The sequence below is a fragment of the Silurus aristotelis genome, assembly GCF_946808225.1.
Source record: "Silurus aristotelis genome assembly, chromosome: 14".
Lineage (NCBI taxonomy): Eukaryota > Metazoa > Chordata > Actinopteri > Siluriformes > Siluridae > Silurus > Silurus aristotelis.
Genome location: NC_139587.1, coordinates 29077870 through 29097869, shown reverse-complemented (window position 1 = coordinate 29097869; position 20000 = coordinate 29077870). Strand labels below are relative to the sequence as shown.

The following is a 20000-nucleotide window of genomic DNA, read 5'->3' as shown; positions in this document are numbered from 1 at the left end:
TGAGGGAGTGATCGATGTGAGGGAGTGATCGATGTGAGGGAGTGATCGATGTAATGGAGTGATCGATGTAATGGAGTGATGATGTGAGGGAGTGATCGATGTAATGGAGTGATGATGTAAGGGAGTGATCGATGTAAGGGAGTGATCGATGTGAGGGAGTGATCGATGTGAGGGAGTGATGATGTGAGGGAGTGATGATGTGAGGGAGTGATGATGTGAGGGAGTGATCGATGTGAGGGAGTGATCGATGTGAGGGAGTGATCGATGTGAGGGAGTGATCGATGTGATGGAGTGATTGATGTGATGGAGTGATTGATGTGATGGAGTGATGATGTAAGGGAGTGATGATGTGATGGAGAAATGGAGAGATGATGATATGAGTTACCTGAATGAGGTCCAGAATTCCGAGTTCGCTCTCAGACGAATCCACACAGAACACAAAGTACAGTGTGGCGTAATGTCTGTAGATCAGCTTGTAGTCCGATCCACCAATCAGACTGAAATCACACACACACACACACACACACACATTTAATACCACAATAGAGAGAAAGAGAGGAATTGAGAGAAAGAGAGGCCCCGCCCCCTGTTCTATACCTTCCCCTCATGCTGCTGTAACAGTGAGTTCATTCTTTATTGTACATTTACACCTTTTATTATTATTATTATTATTACTACAAATGTACACAACAGAGAATTTTATTATTTATTTATTATTTTACCTTCCGCCTTCGAGGAAATTACACACATTATCATCTCTTTTAGACACCAAGTGAAACGTCTCTCTGATTATCTGCTGCTGCAGGTCTTCTGCCTGCACACACACACACACACACACACACACACGCGATATGCAGTTAAAGTCCCTGAGAATATTAAATATTAAAGTGATTTTTAGAAAAGTTTATTTGAAAACTATAATAAATAAGTAAGTAAATAAATAAACAAAGCGGATCAGCTGATGAGCTGCACGCGCTGTTTCCTATTGACTATTTAAAGCTTGTAAAATCGCACTTACGAAATACTGGTAGAATCTGCTGAGTCTCGGTTTGCCGTGATTATTAAAGATCAGAATCGCTTTAATCATCCTGAGAGCAGGTTTGTTGTGTTTTTTTGAGGGACGGAATTAAAATTCGCCTCTGCGTCCTGAACACAACACAATCAATGACGGAGCCTGCACTTCCTGTTCTCACACCGCCAAAATAAAAGCTCTCATACAAAATATCTCGATAGAACTATTAGGATTTGTTGTTGTTGTTGTTGAAAAATGATTAAATACTTTATCATTTGTTAAATGTTGAATTATCTTTTATTAATAAATAATTTAATTTAATAAATATAATAATAAAATCTATTATTTATTTTCTTTCCTATTCGGTAGTGTGTTGCAGTTTATCACACACCAGTGACTTGCCGTTATGATGATCACAACAATTTATAATATACAGAAAAATACTACATAATTTCTGTGGGTTACTTGTGTCGCTCAATCGCGTGGCGAATTTCCCATGATTCCCTGCGTATTTACGTGGGCAGCATGAAGTGACTTTTAATCTGACACTGATCCTCAGCTTCCGGGTTTGTGTCCGGCTGTTCACGGAACTTGCAGGAAGCGATTGTGAGAGGGAATCGATTCTTAGAGTCGATTTACAAAATAAAAAATCTAGAAATATCATACAAATAAAACCGGAGTGATATTTGGGCTTTAAAACAGAGTCAGATTGGGGTGGAGGAACCTCCACATCAGAAACTTTTAATCTTTATTTTTATTGATTTTTTCCTTATATTTGTATTTCTCTGTCATCTCAATGTAAAGAGTCGACTCTGTTAGGAACCTGATGGCTCTTCTGATTTGACTCTTTATTCGTGGCTGTTCAGGATGCTAACAGTTAGCTGAGATTAGCGCAGTGTTCAGAGTTACAGGGACCGAAGCAGACTTTCACACAGAGTTAATACTGTCCAGGAGAAAGGGCTCAGGAATATTTAATAACCACTACACATCAATACATCACTGACTTTTTATAAGAAAATTATTATTTCACTGCGGAATTGCAGCTGAGATACTCGCATGAAGCTCAGGAGATTTCCATCAGGGTGAGATCATTAATATATCATCAATATCATCAACATTATCAATATATCATCATCAATATCATCAACATTATCAATATATCATCATCAATATCATCAACATTATCAATATATCATCATCATCAATATATCATCATTAATATATCATCATCATCATCATCAATATATCATCATCATCATCATCAATATATCATCATCAATATATCATCATCATCATCATCATCATCAATATATCATCATCAATATATCATCATCAATATCATCAACATTATCAATATATCATCATCAATATCATCAACATTATCAATATATCATCATCAATATCATCAACATTATCAATATATCATCATCATCAATATATCATCATCATCATCATCATCAATATATCATCAATATCATCATCAATATATCATCATTAATATATCATCATCATCATCATCATCATCATCAATATATCATCATCATCATCAATATTTACATTGACTTTGTCTTTTTATTTATTTCACTTGTTTATTTTTGTATTAGATTCTTTTCAGATTTTGATGTCGTGTTTATTTGAGTTTCTTGTTTTCTGTTCAAATGAATTTATATTTTTTGAATATACATTTAAAAACAAGCCTACTATCACTGTACATTAATACTGAAGAATCCAAACTATGAAAGAAAACATCTGGAATCCTGAAGAAAACCAAAACGTGTTAAAGAATCCAGAATTTCCAGAGTTTAAAAATCCAGAGTTTTATACTTTAGATTCTCCAAAGTATATCCATGTAGCTGTGATTGCTGCTCAGCAAGCTCCTGGCGTTCTCTCATCAGCCTCATGAGGTCTTCACCTGGAATGGGTTTCCAACAACCTTAAGGAGTTCCTTGTTGAGTGTTGAGTGCTTGTTGGCTGCTTTTTCTTCACTCTGGTCTATCTCAGCTGGTTTTAGATGTGGAGATTGTGGAACCCAGGTCATCTGATGCAGCGCTCCATCACTCTTCTTCATGAAGAAATAGCTCTTCCAGAACCTAGAGATGTGTTTGGGGTTGTTGTTCTGTTGGAAATCAAATGATGCTCACACTAAGTGTAAACCAGATGTGATGACATGTTGCAGTAGAATGCTGTGGTCTCCATGCTGGTGCTCAACCTGGACTAAATCACCAACAGTGTCACCAGGAAAGCACCTCGGCAGCATCACACCTCGTCTGCTTAGAACCACAAATCTAACCACTAATCTTTGGACTACAGAGCAAAAGACAGTTTTCCACTTATCTAATGTCCATTCCTTGTGTTTCTCGGCCCAAGAAAGTATCTTCTGCTTGTTGTTCTTCTGTTCTTTTCTTTGCTGCAATCCGACCATGAAGTCAGTGGGAAGAACAGTGGGTGTTGAAATATATCTTCTCCCAAAATAATGTATCTAAACTGGCAGTTTTTGAGGCTGGTGATTGTAATAAACTTATCTTCTGCAGCAGAGGTAGCTCTTGCTTCTTTTCTGGAACAGTCCTCATGAGAGCCTGTTTCATCATAGCGTTTGATGGTTTTGGAGACTGCACCTGGGGATACATTCAAGGTTGTTGAGATGTTTGGGATTGACTGATTTTCATTTTGTAAAGTAATGATGGATCTTTTCTCTTTCTTTAAATGAGTGTTTCTCACCATAATATGGATTTGTACAGCAGATGTAGAAACACTAATAGGATTATTGACTCACACTTTCCTCTGCACAAGACAACTGATGCTCTAAAGCACATAAAGGAGGCAAAAATGTCACCATTGAACTTTTGATAAGACACACCTGTGACCTTAAACCCATTTCAGGTGACACCCAGTAAATCTGATGAGAGAACGCCAGGAGCTTGCTGAGCAGCAATCACAGCTACATGGAGATACTTTGGAGAATCTAAAGTATAAAACATATTCTGGATTCTTTAACACATTTTAGTTTACTTTAGGATTCCAGATGTTTTCTTTCATAGTTTGGATTCTTCAGTATTAATGTACAGTGATAGTAGGCTTGTTTTTAAATGTATATTTATGTCTACTGTTCTAGAGACCGAATCATCACCACCTGACCAATCAGGATCTCAGCAGCAATGTTTATTGTCCACCACTAGATGGTGCTGTAGCGCAGATCATGAACTCTATATGACGTGTGTGTGTGTGTGTGTGTGTGTGTGTGTTTGTTTGTTTGTTCTGCAGGTTTCAGGGTGTGTAATGGTCACTTCCTCTGCCTGACTGAGGCATCATCATGATCATGAAGCTCCACCATGTGGTGCAGGTGTTGCTGTGGAGTGTGTGTGTGTGTGATGTCAGCAGCATGGTGAAGATTGTAGCCAATCAGACCACACCAAACCCTGAAAACTGCATTGTGTCAAAGTGTGAGTTTATCACTACTGTCTGTGTGTGTGTGTGTGTGTGTGTGTGTTTATAAATGCACGCTTGTGAGAGTATGTGTATGAGTGCACGTGTATGAGTATTAGAGTGTGTGTGTGTGACTGACTGTGTGTGAAAGTATGTGCATATGTGTATATGTTTGTGTAAGTATGTGTAAATGATTGTGTGTGTGTGTGTGTGTGTGTGTGTGTGTGTGTGTGTGTGTGTGTGTGTGTGTGTGTGTGTGTGTGTGTGTGAGAGATGAAATAGTTGAACATGTCTGTAGAATATCAGATGTTGAGAAAACACCAGTAAAGACACATGCTTAGGTTTTTAAACTCAGAGAGTGAACATGTGGTTCAGATTTAAGATCAAAGGGCTGTGGGTGTGTGTGTGTGTGTGTGTGTGTGTGTGTGTGTGTGTGTGTGTGTGTGTGTGTGTGTGTGTGTGAACTCTTTTTCTAATGAACATTACCAGCCCTGTGTTTATTTTATATAAATTGGCCCACACACATCGTCTTGGCATCGTCTGTGTGTGTGTGTCTGATTGTGTCTGTGTGTGTCTGATTGTGTCTGTGTGTGTCTGATTGTGTCTGTGTGTGTCTGTGTGTGTCTGATTGTGTCTGATTGTGTCTGTGTCGCTGTGTGTGTGTCTCTGTGTGTGTGTCTCTGTGTGTGTGTGTCTCTGTGTGTGTGTCTCTGTGTGTGTGTCTCTGTGTGTGTGTCTCTGTGTGTGTCTCTGTGTGTGTGTGTCTCTGTGTGTGTGTGTCTCTGTGTGTGTCTGATTGTGTGTGTGTGTGTGTGTGTGTGTGCGCGCATGTGTGTGCGTGTGTGTGTGTAAGCCACACAATTGACCTTTAGAGAACCACAAGGATTTAGAGAAAGTGTTTATATATATACACACACACACACACACACACACACACACACACACACACACACACACAAAGCAGTGTCCATCTGGAAATCTGAAATGTTTGGAATTTTAGCTATAAATATACACATCTTCATGCACTCCAGCATACAACACACACACACACACACACACACACACACACTGCATTTTATACTGCTTTATGATACAATTTTATCTTAAAATTGAAAGTGTGTGTGCAGAGGGAGACAGACAGATGTGAGATGTGAGGAGAACATCTGAGATGATGCATGATGAATGAGATTGTATTCTGAATGTTGATGTTCCTCTTGCAGGTCCTGTAGTTCCTGATTCCTGTAACCGAGCGTTCTTCTCAGACAAGGACTCCACCTGCATATTTCTGAGCTGTGATGATAACACAACCTGTGATCTCTTCCTCAAGGAACTGGGTACAGAATAATGGTGGTGGTGGTGATGTTGGTGATGGTAGTAATACTTTCAATGTTCTTGATCTTTTCCCTCCCTCAGTGTAGCAGTATAATCCAGGTGGTAGCACAGTGGTTAAGACTCTGTGTTACTGATCAGAAGGTTGGGGGTTCAAGCCTCAGTATAACCAAGCTGTCACCCTTGGGGCCCCTGAGCAAGGTCCTTAACCCTCTGTGCTCCAGGGGTACGGTTTCATGGCCGACCCTTCATTCTGACTCCAGCTTCCTAACATCCCTGGGGTATATGAAGAAAGAATTCACTGTGCTGTAAAGTTCATGTGATAAATATAAACACATTTACCTGCTGCTAATCATCCTTAGGGGGCGGGGCTAGCAGCTCAGACCAGTGCTGATTGGCTACAAATATTACATTGGATGACATGTGACACAAACAATGACTTTAAAACCGTATAAAGGAAATAACTCTGTGTGTGTGTGTGTGTGTGTGTGTGTGTGTGTGTTTGAGAGAGATTTGTAGATTCTGGTCATCATTAATAACAGTGCTGTCAAAACGGTAACAATTACTGTTGCCATTGTGACTGTTTTAAATAAGATCTCCAAAATACTCCAGAACCAGGTGTTTCTTTGGTTCCTGTTGGAACTGGTTTGATGTCTTGCAGTAAAACTCTTAAATAAGTTTATGGTGAACCATTCCAGGAGCTGCTGTTAGAGAAAAATAATCAATACATCTGACCAATCAGAATCCAGAATCCTGTAGCGCTGTTAACTGATACCACTGATCGTTTTCATGCTTTGCTTTTAGGAGAAAAACTTCAGAATAAAGAAGCAAAAGCAGATCCACCCCGTCCCTCTTCAGATTCTCCGGAAAGCCCTGTGTCTCCAACAAAAACTGCCCCTTCTGCCTCGCTGTCTGCCTCTGCTGCCCCTGTATCTCACCCTGTTCTACCTCCTGCTGCTGATGGTAACTCTTCAGACCCCAGTGCAGGCAGCAACACCAGAATGTTCATTCCGAGTGCAGACCTGGGGCAAGTCCTGAACAAGACCCTGCAGCATGAAGACCAGAACAAGACCCTGTATAATGGACACCAGGGGCAACCCTCAGCCACACCTTCTGCCCCTACACCAACCTCACCACCACTTCCTGTGGCATCTGTGGGGGCAGGAAACATTTCCTTGACTGTTCCTAAAGATCAAAATAAAAAAGTGAACAAAACTGACCAACATTCCACCACCACCTCCATCACCACCTCCATCACCACCTCCACCTCTCTCCCCAACTCCACCTCTCTCCCCAACTCCACCTCTCTCCCCAACTCCACCTCTCTCCCCAACTCCACCTCTCTCCCCAACTCCACCTCCATCACCACCTCCACCTCTCTCCCCAACTCCACCTCTCTCCCCAACTCCACCTCTCTCTCCACCACCACCTTCTCAGCCAAACCTGTGCTTTCTTCAAACTCCACAACTGTAACCACCATCACCATAGCAACAGTTACCCCAACAACCACCAATACCACCACACCCACCACCACCAATAAAGTTACCTCACTTCAATCCAAAACCCAAACACAACCAACATCTTCCACACCATCACCCCCACCAACACATCCTCCATCCACTGCACCCCCATTTTTGCCCTCTGTCACCCTGTCCACCCCTCCACCCCCTCAAACCAATACCACAACCACCCTCAGAGTCGCTGATGTTACCTCAGATCAGGACAAAGCCAAAGTGGACACAGCTGGAGGAGAGCTGGTGGGTCATGTGGTGAACACCAGCTCTTTGATCGCTGTGCTGATCTTTGGCCTGCTCTTCTTCATCGTCACAGTCATCCTCTTCCTTAGACACGCCTATGAGAGCTATAAGAGGCGGGGCTACACGCAGATGGACTATCTCATTAACGGCATGTACGCCGACTCGGGGCTCTGACTCACCTCGTCTCTTCTCACCTCAACTCTTCTCGCCTCGTCTCTTCTCACCTCGTCTCGTCTCGTCTCGTCTCAATACAAACTTTATCTTATTCTTTTCAGCCAAACTAATTTCCCAAGTCTTCATCATCAGGAGCCGTGAACACACACACACACACACACACACACACACACACACACACACACACACACACACACACAGTGGAAGCGGTGAATTGGGTAAAACATTTAATAAACAGAAAAAGACCAAATCAGTTGAGACCAAAAGAAAAATAAGCAAATCAAAAGAGAAAACAAAATTTACACAAAAAAAGTGCAAAAATAAAGAATTAAATAATATAAATAAGTAAAAACTGATGAAATAAAAAAGGAAATAAAACAAAGTAAAGAGAAAAAATATAAAGAACTTTAAAAATAAAAACACAGTAAAAGCGAAAGATAAGCAACAGAACGGAGAAAAGAGGAAAAACCACAAGTGTGTGTGGAGATGAACGTCTTCCTCAGCGAGACGACTCTTTGGGTTTCCTGAGGTTTTTAGTGAATGTTTGATTTTTTCCACCGATGAATCTCAGTATATTTTCTCTATGCAGATGAAGTGTTACTGTAACTCCGTTAACGCCAGCTGAAAGAGACGACGTTTAAAATCCCATTATCCTCGTTTCCTCCTGTTCTTTTAGTCTTCCAGCGCTGACGTCCAGTCTGTAACGAGGAACTAACAGTCAGGGTTCCAGTCGCATCTTCTGCACTTTCATGATGTTTATGATGTTTAACTTGAACCACTTTTTCATCCAGGCCTTTATTTTTATATGATTTTCTGCTCTTTGGATCCTGAACAAAGCCAAAACAGCCACTGAGGCACTGAAGCACATAAAGATCAAGCCAAGGGAAGTGTAGAGCCATCAGACGCCGTGTCTGTCCAGGGAACTCCACTACTATTATTATTATTATTATTATTATTATTATTATTATTATAATGCAGTAATACAGCGGAGTGTTTCAGGATTGTTCGCAGATGTTTGTTTTCGTGCCAAATAAAAAAAGTAATATTTGATAATGCACTTTGGAAAATAATGATTGTTTACTTTGCAGAAAAAAATATATAATTAATAAACAAAGAACAAACGGTGTGTGTGTGTGTGTGTGTGTCTTAAAAATAATTAAAATACATTTAGAAATGATTAGGGATCACAGGAAATCTGATGTGTTCGTATTTAACGCCAGCACGTGTTAAACTCACGTCACCATCCTCTCCCTCACTGATTCATCTTTTATTTTTACAGAAAATCTGAATAGAAAGTAATTTAATGACTTTTTCCTCAATAAGAAAAACATCACCTGAAAGTTCCTGAGATTGTTCAGGAGCTGAGTGTTTTATATGGAGGTATAAGAAAAGTGGTGGCTCACTGTTTAAGATGTTCAACTTCAGATCAAAAGGTCATGAGTTCAAATCTCAGCACCACCAAGCTGCCAGTGTTGGGCTTCTGCGTCAAGCCCCTAATCCTCACCTGCTCAGGTGTATAGATGAGATCATTATAGGTCACTCTGGATACGGGCATCTGCCAAATGCTTGTTATTTATTAATCATTTCTAATGGGAGCAGATCTGAGACTGAGTTTAAAGATGTGTGAATGGAGTGATATTTGTGATAATGGAGTGATATTTGTGATAATGGAGTGATATTTGTGATAATGGAGTGATATTTGTGATAATGGAGTGATATTTGAGATAATGGAGTGATATTTGAGATAATGGAGTGATATTTGTGATAATGGAGTGATATTTGAGATAATGGAGTGATATTTGTGATAATGGAGTGATATTTGAGATAATGGAGTGATATTTGAGATACTGGAGTGATATTTGTGATAATGAAGTGATATTTGAGATAATGGAGTGATATTTGAGATAATGGAGTGATATTTGTGATAATGGAGTGATATTTGTGATAATGGAGTGATATTTGAGATAATGAAGTGATATTTGTGATAATGGAGTGATATTTGTGATAATGGAGTGATATTTGAGATAATGGAGTGATATTTGAGATACTGGAGTGATATTTGTGATAATGGAGTGATATTTGAGATAATGGAGTGATATTTGTGATAATGGAGTGATATTTGAGATAATGGAGTGATATTTGTGATAATGGAGTGATATTTGTGATACTGGAGTGATATTTGTGATAATGGAGTGATATTTGTGATAATGGAGTGATATTTGTGATAATGGAGTGATATTTGATAATGGAGTGATATTTGTGATAATGGCGTGATATTTGTGATAATGGCGTGATATTTGAGATAATGGAGTGATATTTGAGATAATAGAGTGATATTTGTGATACTGGAGTGATATTTGTGATAATGGAGTGATATTTGTGATAATGGCGTGATATTTGTGATAATGGCGTGATATTTGAGATAATGGAGTGATATTTGAGATAATAGAGTGATATTTGTGATACTGGAGTGATATTTGTGATAATGGAGTGATATTTGTGATAATGGAGTGATATTTGTGATAATGGAGTGATATTTGTGATAATGGAGTGATATTTGAGATATGAGATGGGAGTGTTTGTTGTATCTGATGTGTTTATACAGATCAGGAGTTTGGTGAGTCTCAGTGGTTTAATCAGGACCTCCACATCTGTATCAAACTAACTGCTTTCTGGACGTGTGTGTGTGTGTGTGTGTGTGTGTGTGTGTGTGTGTGTGTGTGTGTGTGTGTCTCATTTGTTCAACTTTAATTGGGGAAGATAAAAGTGCTGGTGGAGGAAACTGCTGGACACCTTTTAAATAAATAATGATCTCATCAGGGGGCAGAGGGTAATGCATGTGTTTAATCAGAGGTACAGGATAAAAGGGGTGGAGCCTCCACACAGGAAGTTTGGAGTTTATAGCTTTAGATTTTTATTACAAACTTTGTTTTTAAAAAGGAAGAGAGAAAGACAATGTTACAAAAAAAACACATTAAAGAAAAACATTAAAATTTCAGTTGCACTCCATCTCTCTATCTCTCCATTTCTCTCCACATCGCGTGTGGAGGTGTTGGTGGTGTAAGTGGAGGTGTTGGTGGTGTAAGTGGAGGTGTTGGTGGTGACAGTGGAGGTGTTGGTGGTGTAAGTGGAGGCGAGAGTGGAGGTGTTGGTGGTGTAAGTGAAGGTGTTGGTGGTGTAAGTGGAGGTGAGAGTGGAGGTGTTGGTGGTGTAAGTGGAGGTGTTGATGGTGTAAGTGGAGGTGTTGGTGGTGTAAGTGGAGGTGTTGGGGGTGTAAGTGGAGGCGAGAGTGGAGGTGTTGGTGGTGTAAGTGGAGGTGTTGGGGGTGTAAGTGGAGGTGAGAGTGGAGGTGTTGGTGGTGTAAGTGAAGGTGAGAGTGAAGGTGTTGGTGATGTAAGTGGAGGTGTTGGGGGTGTAAGTGGAGGTGAGAGTGGAGGTGTTGGTGGTGTAAGTGGAGGTGAGAGTGAAGGTGTTGGTGTTGTAAGTGGAGGTGTTGGTGGTGTAAGTGGAGGTGAGAGTGGAGGTGTTGGTGGTGTAAGTGGAGGTGTTGGTGGTGTAAGTGGAGGTGTTAGGGGTGTAAGTGGAGGCGAGAGTGGAGGTGTTGGTGGTGTAAGTGGAGGTGTTGGTGATGTAAGTGGAGGTGAGAGTGGAGGTGTTGGTGGTGTAAGTGGAGGTGTTGGGGGTGTAAGTGAAGGCGAGAGTGGAGGTGTTGGTGGTGTAAGTGGAGGTGTTGGTGGTGTAAGTGAAGGTGAGAGTGGAGGTGTTGGTGGTGTAAGTGAAGGTGAGAGTGGAGGTGTTGGTGGTGTAAGTGGAGGTGAGAGTGGAGGTGTTGGTGGTGTAAGTGGAGGTGTTGGTGGTGTAAGTGAAGGTGAAAGTGGAGGTGTTGGTGGTGTAAGTGGAGTTGTTGGTGGTGTAAGTGGAGTTGTTGGTGGTGTAAGTGGAGGTGTTGGTGGTGTAAGTGGAGGTGTTGGTGGTGTAAGTGAAGGTGAGAGTGGAGGTGTTGGTGGTGTAAGTGAAGGTGAGAGTGGATGTGTTGATGGTGTAAGTGGAGGTGTTGGTGGTGTAAGTGAAGGTGAGAGTGGAGGTGTTGGTGGTGTAAGTGGAGGTGTTGGTGGTGTAAGTGAAGGTGAGAGTGGAGGTGTTGATGGTGTAAGTGGAGGTGTTGGTGATGTAAGTGGAGGTGAGAGTGGAGGTGTTGGTGATGTAAGTGAAGGTGAGAGTGGAGGTGTTGGTGGTGTAAGTGGAGGTGTTGGTGGTGTAAGTGAAGGTGAGAGTGGAGGTGTTGGTGGTATAAGTGGAGGTGAGAGTGGAGGTGTTGGTGGTGTAAGTGGAGGTGTTGGTGGTGTAAGTGAAGGTGAGAGTGGAGGTGTTGGTGGTGTAAGTGGAGTTGTTGGTGGTGTAAGGGGAGGCGAGAGTGGAGGTGTTGGTGGTGTAAGTGGAGGTGAGAGTGGAGGTGTTGGTGGTGTAAGTGGAGTTGTTGGTGGTGTAAGTGGAGGTGTTGGTGGTGTAAGTGGAGGTGAGAGTGGAGGTGTTGGTGGTGTAAGTGGAGGTGTTGGTGGTGTAAGTGGAGGTGAGAGTGGAGGTGTTGGTGGTGTAAGTGAAGGTGAGAGTGGAGGTGTTGGTGGTGTAAGTGGAGGTGTTGGTGGTGTAAGTGAAGGTGAGAGTGGAGGTGTTGGTGGTGTAAGTGGAGGTGTTGGTGGTGTAAGTGAAGGTGAGAGTGGAGGTGTTGTTGGTGTAAGTGGAGGTGTTGGTGGTGTAAGTCAGGGTGAGAGTGGAGGTGTTGATGGTGTAAGTGGAGGTGTTGGTGGTGTAAGTGAAGGTGAGAGTGGAGGTGTTGGTGATGTAAGTGGAGGTGTTGGTGGTGTAAGTGAAGGTGAGAGTGGAGGTGTTGGTGGTGTAAGTGGAGGTGTTGGTGGTGTAAGTGAAGGTGAGAGTGGAGGTGTTGGTGGTGTAAGTGAAGGTGAGAGTGGATGTGTTGATGGTGTAAGTGGAGGTGTTGGTGGTGTAAGTGAAGGTGAGAGGGGAGGTGTTGGTGGTGTAAGTGAAGGTGAGAGTGGAGGTGTTGGTGGTGTAAGTGGAGGTGTTGGTGGTGTAAGTGAAGGTGAGAGTGGAGGTGTTGGTGGTGTAAGTGGAGGTGTTGGTGGTGTAAGTGAAGGTGAGAGTGGAGGTGTTGATGGTGTAAGTGGAGGTGTTGGTGGTGTAAGTGAAGGTGAGAGTGGAGGTGTTGGTGGTGTAAGTGGAGGTGTTGGTGGTGTAAGTAAAGGTGAGAGTGGAGGTGTTGGTGGTGTAAGTGGAGGTGTTGGTGGTGTAAGTGAAGGTGAGAGTGGAGGTGTTGGTGGTGTAAGTGAAGGTGAGAGTGGATGTGTTGATGGTGTAAGTGGAGGTGTTGGTGGTGTAAGTGAAGGTGAGAGGGGAGGTGTTGGTGGTGTAAGTGAAGGTGAGAGTGGAGGTGTTGGTGGTGTAAGTGAAGGTGAGAGTGGATGTGTTGATGGTGTAAGTGGAGGTGTTGGTGGTGTAAGTGAAGGTGAGAGTGGAGGTGTTGGTGGTGTAAGTGGAGGTGTTGGTGGTGTAAGTGAAGGTGAGAGTGGAGGTGTTGATGGTGTAAGTGGAGGTGTTGGTGGTGTAAGTGAAGGTGAGAGTGGAGGTGTTGGTGATGTAAGTGGAGGTGTTGGTGGTGACAGTGGAGGTGTTGGTGGTGTAAGTGAAGGTGAGAGTGGAGGTGTTGGTGGTGTAAGTGGAGGTGTTGGTGGTGTAAGTGAAGGTGAGAGTGGAGGTGTTGGTGGTGTAAGTGGAGGTGAGAGTGGCGGTGTTGGTGGTGTAAGTAGAGGTGTTGGTGGTGTAAGTGAAGGTGAGAGTAAAGGTGTTGGTGGTGTAAGTGGAGTTGTTGGTGGTGTAAGTGGAGGTGTTGGTGGTGTAAGTGGAGGTGTTGGTGGTGTAAGTGAAGGTGAGAGTGGAGGTGTTGGTGGTGTAAGTGGAGGTGTTGGTGGTGTAAGTGGAGGCGAGAGTGGAGGTGTTGGGTGGTGTAAGTGGAGGTGAGAGTGGAGGTGTTGGTGGTGTAAGTGGAGTTGTTGGTGGTGTAAGTGGAGGTGAGAGTGGAGGTGTTGGTGGTGTAAGTGGAGGTGTTGGTGGTGTAAGTGGAGGTGAGAGTGGAGGTGTTGGTGGTGTAAGTGAAGGTGAGAGTGGATGTGTTGATGGTGTAAGTGGAGGTGTTGGTGGTGTAAGTGAAGGTGAGAGTGGAGGTGTTGGTGGTGTAAGTGAAGGTGAGAGTGGATGTGTTGATGGTGTAAGTGGAGGTGTTGGTGGTGTAAGTGAAGGTAAAAGTGGAGGTGTTGGTGGTGTAAGTGGAGGTGTTGGTGGTGTAAGTAAGGGTGAGAGTGGAGGTGTTGGTGGTGTAAGTGAAGGTGAGAGTGGATGTGTTGATGGTGTAAGTGGAGGTGTTGGTGGTGTAAGTGAAGGTGAGAGTGGAGGTGTTGGTGGTGTAAGTGGAGGTGTTGGTGGTGTAAGTGAAGGTGAGAGTGGAGGTGTTGGTGATGTAAGTGGAGGTGTTGGTGGTGTAAGTGAAGGTGAGAGTGGAGGTGTTGGTGGTGTAAGTGGAGGTGTTGGTGGTGTAATTGAAGGTGAGAGTGGAGGTGTTGATGGTGTAAGTGGAGGTGTTGGTGGTGTAAGTGAAGGTGAGAGTGGAGGTGTTGGTAGTGTAAGTGGAGGTGTTGGTGGTGTAAGTGAAGGTGAGAGTGGAGGTGTTGGTGGTGTAAGTGGTGGTGTAAGTGGAAGCGAGAGTGGAGGTGTTGGTGGTGTAAGTGGAGGCGAGAGTGGAGGTGTTGGTTGTGAGAGTGGAGGTGTTGGTGGTGTAAGTGGAGGCGAGAGTGGAGGTGTTGGTGGTGTAAGTGGAGGCGAGAGTGGAGGTTTTGGTTGTGAGAGTGGAGGTGTTGGTGGTGTAAGTGGAGGCGAGAGTGGAGGTGTTGGTGGTGTAAGTGGAGGTGTTGGTGGTGTAAGTGCAGGTGAGAGTGGAGGTGTTGGTGGTGTAAGTGGAGGCGAGAGTGGAGGTGTTGGTTGTGAGAGTGGAGGTGTTGGTGGTGTAAGTGGAGGCGAGAGTGGAGGTGTTGGTGGTGTAAGTGGAGGTGTTGGTGGTGTAAGTGGAGGTGAGAGTGGAGGTGTTGGTGGTGTAAGTGTTGGTGTTGGTGTTGTAAGTGGAGGTGTTGGGGTGTAAGTGGAGGCGAGAGTGGAGGTGTAAGTGGTGTAAGTGGTGGTGTAAGTGAAGGCGAGAGTGGAGGTTTTGGTGGTGTAAGTGGAGGTGAGAGTGGAGGTGTTGGTGGTGTAAGTGGAGGTGTTGGTGGTGTAAGTGAAGGTGAGAGTGGAGGTGTTGATGGTGTAAGTGGAGGTGTTGGTGGTGTAAGTGAAGGTGAGAGTGGAGGTGTTGGTGGTGTAAGTGGAGGTGTTGGTGGTGTAAGTGAAGGTGAGAGTGGAGGTGTTGGTGGTGTAAGTGGTGGTGTAAGTGGAAGCGAGAGTGGAGGTGTTGGTGGTGTAAGTGGAGGCGAGAGTGGAGGTGTTGGTTGTGAGAGTGGAGGTGTTGGTGGTGTAAGTGGAGGCGAGAGTGGAGGTGTTGGTGGTGTAAGTGGAGGCGAGAGTGGAGGTTTTGGTTGTGAGAGTGGAGGTGTTGGTGGTGTAAGTGGAGGCGAGAGTGGAGGTGTTGGTGGTGTAAGTGGAGGTGTTGGTGGTGTAAGTGCAGGTGAGAGTGGAGGTGTTGGTGGTGTAAGTGGAGGCGAGAGTGGAGGTGTTGGTTGTGAGAGTGGAGGTGTTGGTGGTGTAAGTGGAGGCGAGAGTGGAGGTGTTGGTTGTGAGAGTGGAGGTGTTGGTGGTGTAAGTGGAGGCGAGAGTGGAGGTGTTGGTGGTGTAAGTGGAGGTGTTGGTGGTGTAAGTGCAGGTGAGAGTGGAGGTGTTGGTGGTGTAAGTGGAGGTGTTGGTGGTGTAAGTGGAGGTGTTGGGGTGTAAGTGGAGGCGAGAGTGGAGGTGTAAGTGGTGTAAGTGGTGGTGTAAGTGAAGGCGAGAGTGGAGGTGTAAGTGGTGGTGTAAGTGGAGGCGAGAGTGGTGGTGTAAGTGAAGGCGAGAGTGGAGGTGTAAGTGGTGGTGTAAGTGGAGGCGAGAGTGGAGGTGTAAGTGTTGGTGTAAGTGGAGGCGAGAGTGGAGGTGTAAGTGGTGGTGTAAGTGGAGGCGAGAGTGGAGGTGTAAGTGTTGGTGTAAGTGAAGGCGAGAGTGGAGGTGTAAGTGGTGTAAGTGGTGGTGTAAGTGAAGGCGAGAGTGGAGGTGTAAGTGGTGGTGTAAGTGGAGGCGAGAGTGGAGGTGTAAGTGTTGGTGTAAGTGGAGGCGAGAGTGGAGGTGTAAGTGTTGGTGTAAGTGGAGGCGAGAGTGGAGGTGTAAGTGGTGGTGTAAGTGAAGGCGAGAGTGGAGGTGTAAGTGGTGGTGTAAGTGGAGGCGAGAGTGGAGGTGTAAGTGTTGGTGTAAGTGGAGGCGAGAGTGGAGGTGTAAGTGTTGGTGTAAGTGGAGGCGAGAGTGGAGGTGTAAGTGTTGGTGTAAGTGGAGGCGAGAGTGGAGGTGTAAGTGTTGGTGTAAGTGAAGGCGAGAGTGGAGGTGTAAGTGGTGTAAGTGGTGGTGTAAGTGCAGGCGAGAGTGGAGGTGTAAGTGTTGGTGTAAGTGGAGGCGAGAGTGGAGGTGTAAGTGGTGGTGTAAGTGAAGGCGAGAGTGGAGGTGTAAGTGGTGGTGTAAGTGGAGGCGAGAGTGGAGGTGTAAGTGTTGGTGTAAGTGGAGGCGAGAGTGGAGGTGTAAGTGTTGGTGTAAGTGGAGGCGAGAGTGGAGGTGTAAGTGGTGGTGTAAGTGGAGGCGAGAGTGGAGGTGTAAGTGTTGGTGTAAGTGGAGGCGAGAGTGGAGGTGTAAGTGTTGGTGTAAGTGGAGGCGAGAGTGGAGGTGTAAGTGTTGGTGTAAGTGGAGGCGAGAGTGGAGGTGTAAGTGTTGGTGTAAGTGGAGGCGAGAGTGGAGGTGTAAGTGTTGGTGTAAGTGAAGGCGAGAGTGGAGGTGTAAGTGGTGGTGTAAGTGAAGGCGAGAGTGGAGGTGTAAGTGGTGGTGTAAGTGAAGGCGAGAGTGGAGGTGTAAGTGGTGGTGTAAGTGAAGGCGAGAGTGGAGGTGTAAGTGTTGGTGTAAGTGGAGGCGAGAGTGGAGGTGTAAGTGTTGGTGTAAGTGGAGGCGAGAGTGGAGGTGTAAGTGTATGAGAAACAGCGAGCTGCGGAACACAAGCCCTTTGTTTGTGCGCCGTCCTGCTCCAGATGGTGTGTGTTATGGGAGAGGTATTTTGGATGCTCAGGGTGTTTTCTGGAGCGTAATATCGAGCGAGTCGAGGTTTTATTTGCGGATGGAGGTCTGGGGGATCAAAGCGAATGCCGCTGGCCAGTAACTGTGCAGGTGACTGTAAAACCAGCTTTCACACACACACACACACACACACACACACACACACACACACACACGTACTGTTGGACTTGAACCTCTCAGCTGCACTCCAATCTCCATAAAGCGGCTTCTCGTGGATGTTTTTTCCTGTTTAACGGCTTTGTTCTTTTTATGGGTTTCTTCTAATGATGTTTTGTGTTTTGAAAAAATGTTCATCGAGTTTCTCTGGACCCAAATGTCCTAAAGCTGAGGTGTGGAAATTGTCCAGCCATCATCATCTGAATTATTCCTCCAGAGCAGCATCATGTTTATTCTTATCAGAATTATTTCTGGAATAAAGCCCACCCCCATACACTAGGCCACACCCCCTGAGCCACTGCTGAGGAACACCTGATGATCAGGACATGGAGGTGCATCAGTGTGACAGTGTGTAACAAACCAGTGAACTGCTGAGGGTGTGGCCTGTGTAGGGAGTGTAGGTGTGATTTATGAGAGACAAAGGAAATCTGTTTATGTGCAGTATAAATGTGATATTACATTGAACAGTCACACACACACACACACACACACACACACACACACACACACACACACAGACACACACTTACACACCGTTACATGCAAACACAAACACCCATACACACACACTCACACACAAACACCATCACACACACTCTCACACACTCACACAAACACCCTTACACACACACACTCACACACACTTACACACACATGCAAACACCCTCACACACACACACAAACACACTCACCCTCTCACACACACACACACACACACACCTTCACACACACACACACACACTCACACAAACACCCTTACTCACACACACACACACACACACACACACACACACACACACACACACACACACACACACACTCATACACAACAAGCTCACAACCTCACACACACACACACACACACACACACACACACACACACACACACACACACACACACACACACACTCATACACAACAAGCTCACAACCTCACACACACCCTTACACACACATGCACAAACACACACCCTAACACACTGTTTATTTATTATAGATCAGGAATATTCCAGTAATAATATTAATACCTCTCATTTTACACTTTTTACAAAACTCAAATACTCCACATCTGTCTTCACTCTGTCTGTCTTTCTGTCTGTTTATCTGCCTGTCTGTCTGTCCTTGTTTTCTTTTTGTCTGTCTCTCTTTCCCTTAACTTTGTCTGTCTGTCAGATAGTATTTTACTCTCATTTTTATTCTCTCTCTTTCTCTCTCTCTCTCTCTCTCTCTCTCTCTCTCTCTCTCTGTGTCTCACTACATTTAAATTGAAATTATAACCAAACAAAAAAAATGTTCACAAACAAACAAACTAACAAACAAACACAGACTGGTGGAGAGTGTGTGGCGGTGTGAGAGGAGAGAAGAGTGTGTGTGAGAGAAGAGAGGAGTGTGTGAGAGGAGAGAGGAGTGTGTGAGAGGAGAGAGGAGTGTGTGAGAGGAGTGTGTGAGAGGAGAGAGGAGTGTGTGAGAGGAGAGAGGAGTGTGTGAGAGGAGAGAGGAGTGTATGAGAGGAGTGTGTAAGAGAAGAGTGGAGTGTGTGAGAGGAGAGAGGAGTGTGTGAGAGGAGAGAGGAGTGTGTGAGAGGAGTGGAGTGAGAGGAGAGAGGAGTGTGTGAGAGGAGAGAAGAGTGTGTGTGAGAGAAGAGAGGAGTGTGTGAGAGGAGAGAGGAGTGTGTGAGAGGAGAGAGAAGTGTGTGAGAGGAGTGTGTAAGAGAAGAGTGGAGTGTGTGAGAGGAGAGAGGAGTGTGTGAGAGGAGAGAGGAGTGTATGAGAGGAGTGTGTAAGAGAAGAGTGGAGTGTGTGAGAGGAGAGAGGAGTGTGTGAGAGGAGAGAGGAGTGTGTGAGAGGAGAGAGGAGTGTGTGAGAGGAGTGGAGTGAGAGGAGAGAGGAGTGTGTGAGAGGAGAGAAGAGTGTGTGTGAGAGAAGAGAGGAGTGTGTGAGAGGAGAGAGGAGTGTGTGAGAGGAGAGAGAAGTGTGTGAGAGGAGTGTGTAAGAGAAGAGTGGAGTGTGTGAGAGGAGAGAGGAGTGTGTGAGAGGAGTGGAGTGAGAGGAGAGAGGAGTGTGTGAGAGGAGAGAAGAGTGTGTGTGAGAGAAGAGAGGAGTGTGTGAGAGGAGAGAGGAGTGTGTGAGAGGAGAGAGAAGTGTGTGAGAGGAGTGTGTAAGAGAAGAGTGGAGTGTGTGAGAGGAGAGAGGAGTGTATGAGAGGAGTGTGTAAGAGAAGAGTGGAGTGTGTGAGAGGAGAGAGGAGTGTGTGAGAGGAGAGAGGAGTGTGTGAGAGGAGTGGAGTGAGAGGAGAGAGGAGTGTGTGAGAGGAGAGAGGAGTGTATGAGAGGAGTGTGTAAGAGAAGAGTGGAGTGTGTGAGAGGAGAGAGGAGTGTGTGAGAGGAGTGGAGTGTGTGAGAGGAGTGGAGTGTGTGAGAGGAGAGAGGAGTGTGTGAGAGGAGAGAGGAGTGTGTGAGAGGAGTGGAGTGAGAGGAGAGAGGAGTGTGTGAGGAATGTGTGAGAGGAGAGAGGAGTGTGTGAGGAGTGTGTGAGGAGTGTGTGAGGAGTGTGTGAGAGGAGAGAGGAGTGTGTGAGAGGAGTGGAGTGTGTGAGAGGAGTGGAGTGTCTGAGAGGAGAGAGGAGTGTGTGAGAGGAGTGGAGTAAGAGGAGAGAGGAGTGTGTGAGGAGTGTGTGAGGAGTGTGTGAGAGGAGAGAGGAGTGTGTGAGGGGAGAGAGGCGTGTGTGAGGGGAGAGAGGAGTGTGTGAGGAGTGTGTGAGAGGAGAGAGGAGTGTGTAAGAGGAGAGAGAA

General features: G+C 44.9%; 2 protein-coding genes across 2 annotated transcripts in view; one reads left to right on the top strand and one right to left on the bottom strand.

The window, feature by feature from the left end:
* ap3s2 (adaptor related protein complex 3 subunit sigma 2) overlaps positions 1–1265 on the bottom strand; it is a 2578-nt gene extending 1313 nt beyond the window's left edge. Inside the window, exons 1-3 of the mRNA XM_083561305.1 lie at positions 1019–1265; positions 723–814; positions 386–497 (exon numbers count right to left, since the gene is read on the bottom strand). Of these exons, the coding sequence (XP_083417431.1) occupies positions 386–497; positions 723–814; positions 1019–1087 (273 nt within the window). The 5' untranslated portion in view covers positions 1088–1265. The remainder of the gene's footprint in view (positions 1–385; positions 498–722; positions 815–1018) is intronic.
* Positions 1266–1671: 406 nt separating this feature from the next.
* Positions 1672–8821, top strand: cUnh11orf24 (chromosome Un C11orf24 homolog). The gene is made up of 4 exons (XM_083561777.1): positions 1672–2094; positions 4274–4452; positions 5656–5769; positions 6569–8821. The coding sequence occupies exons 2-4, from the start codon at positions 4323–4325 to the stop codon at positions 7693–7695; spliced, it is 1371 nt and encodes a 456-aa protein (XP_083417903.1). The 5' UTR covers positions 1672–2094; positions 4274–4322; the 3' UTR covers positions 7696–8821.
* Positions 8822–20000: the final 11179 nt, after the last annotated feature.

Coding starts and splice junctions, on each gene's coding strand:
- cUnh11orf24 (XM_083561777.1), top strand. CDS start 4,323: ATGATCATGAAGCTCCACCATGTGGTGCAGGTGTTGCTGTGGAGTGTG. Junction 4,453..5,655: donor AAACTGCATTGTGTCAAAGT/GTGAGTTTATCA, acceptor TTCCTCTTGCAG/GTCCTGTAGTTCCTGATTCC. Junction 5,770..6,568: donor TCTCTTCCTCAAGGAACTGG/GTACAGAATAAT, acceptor CTTTGCTTTTAG/GAGAAAAACTTCAGAATAAA.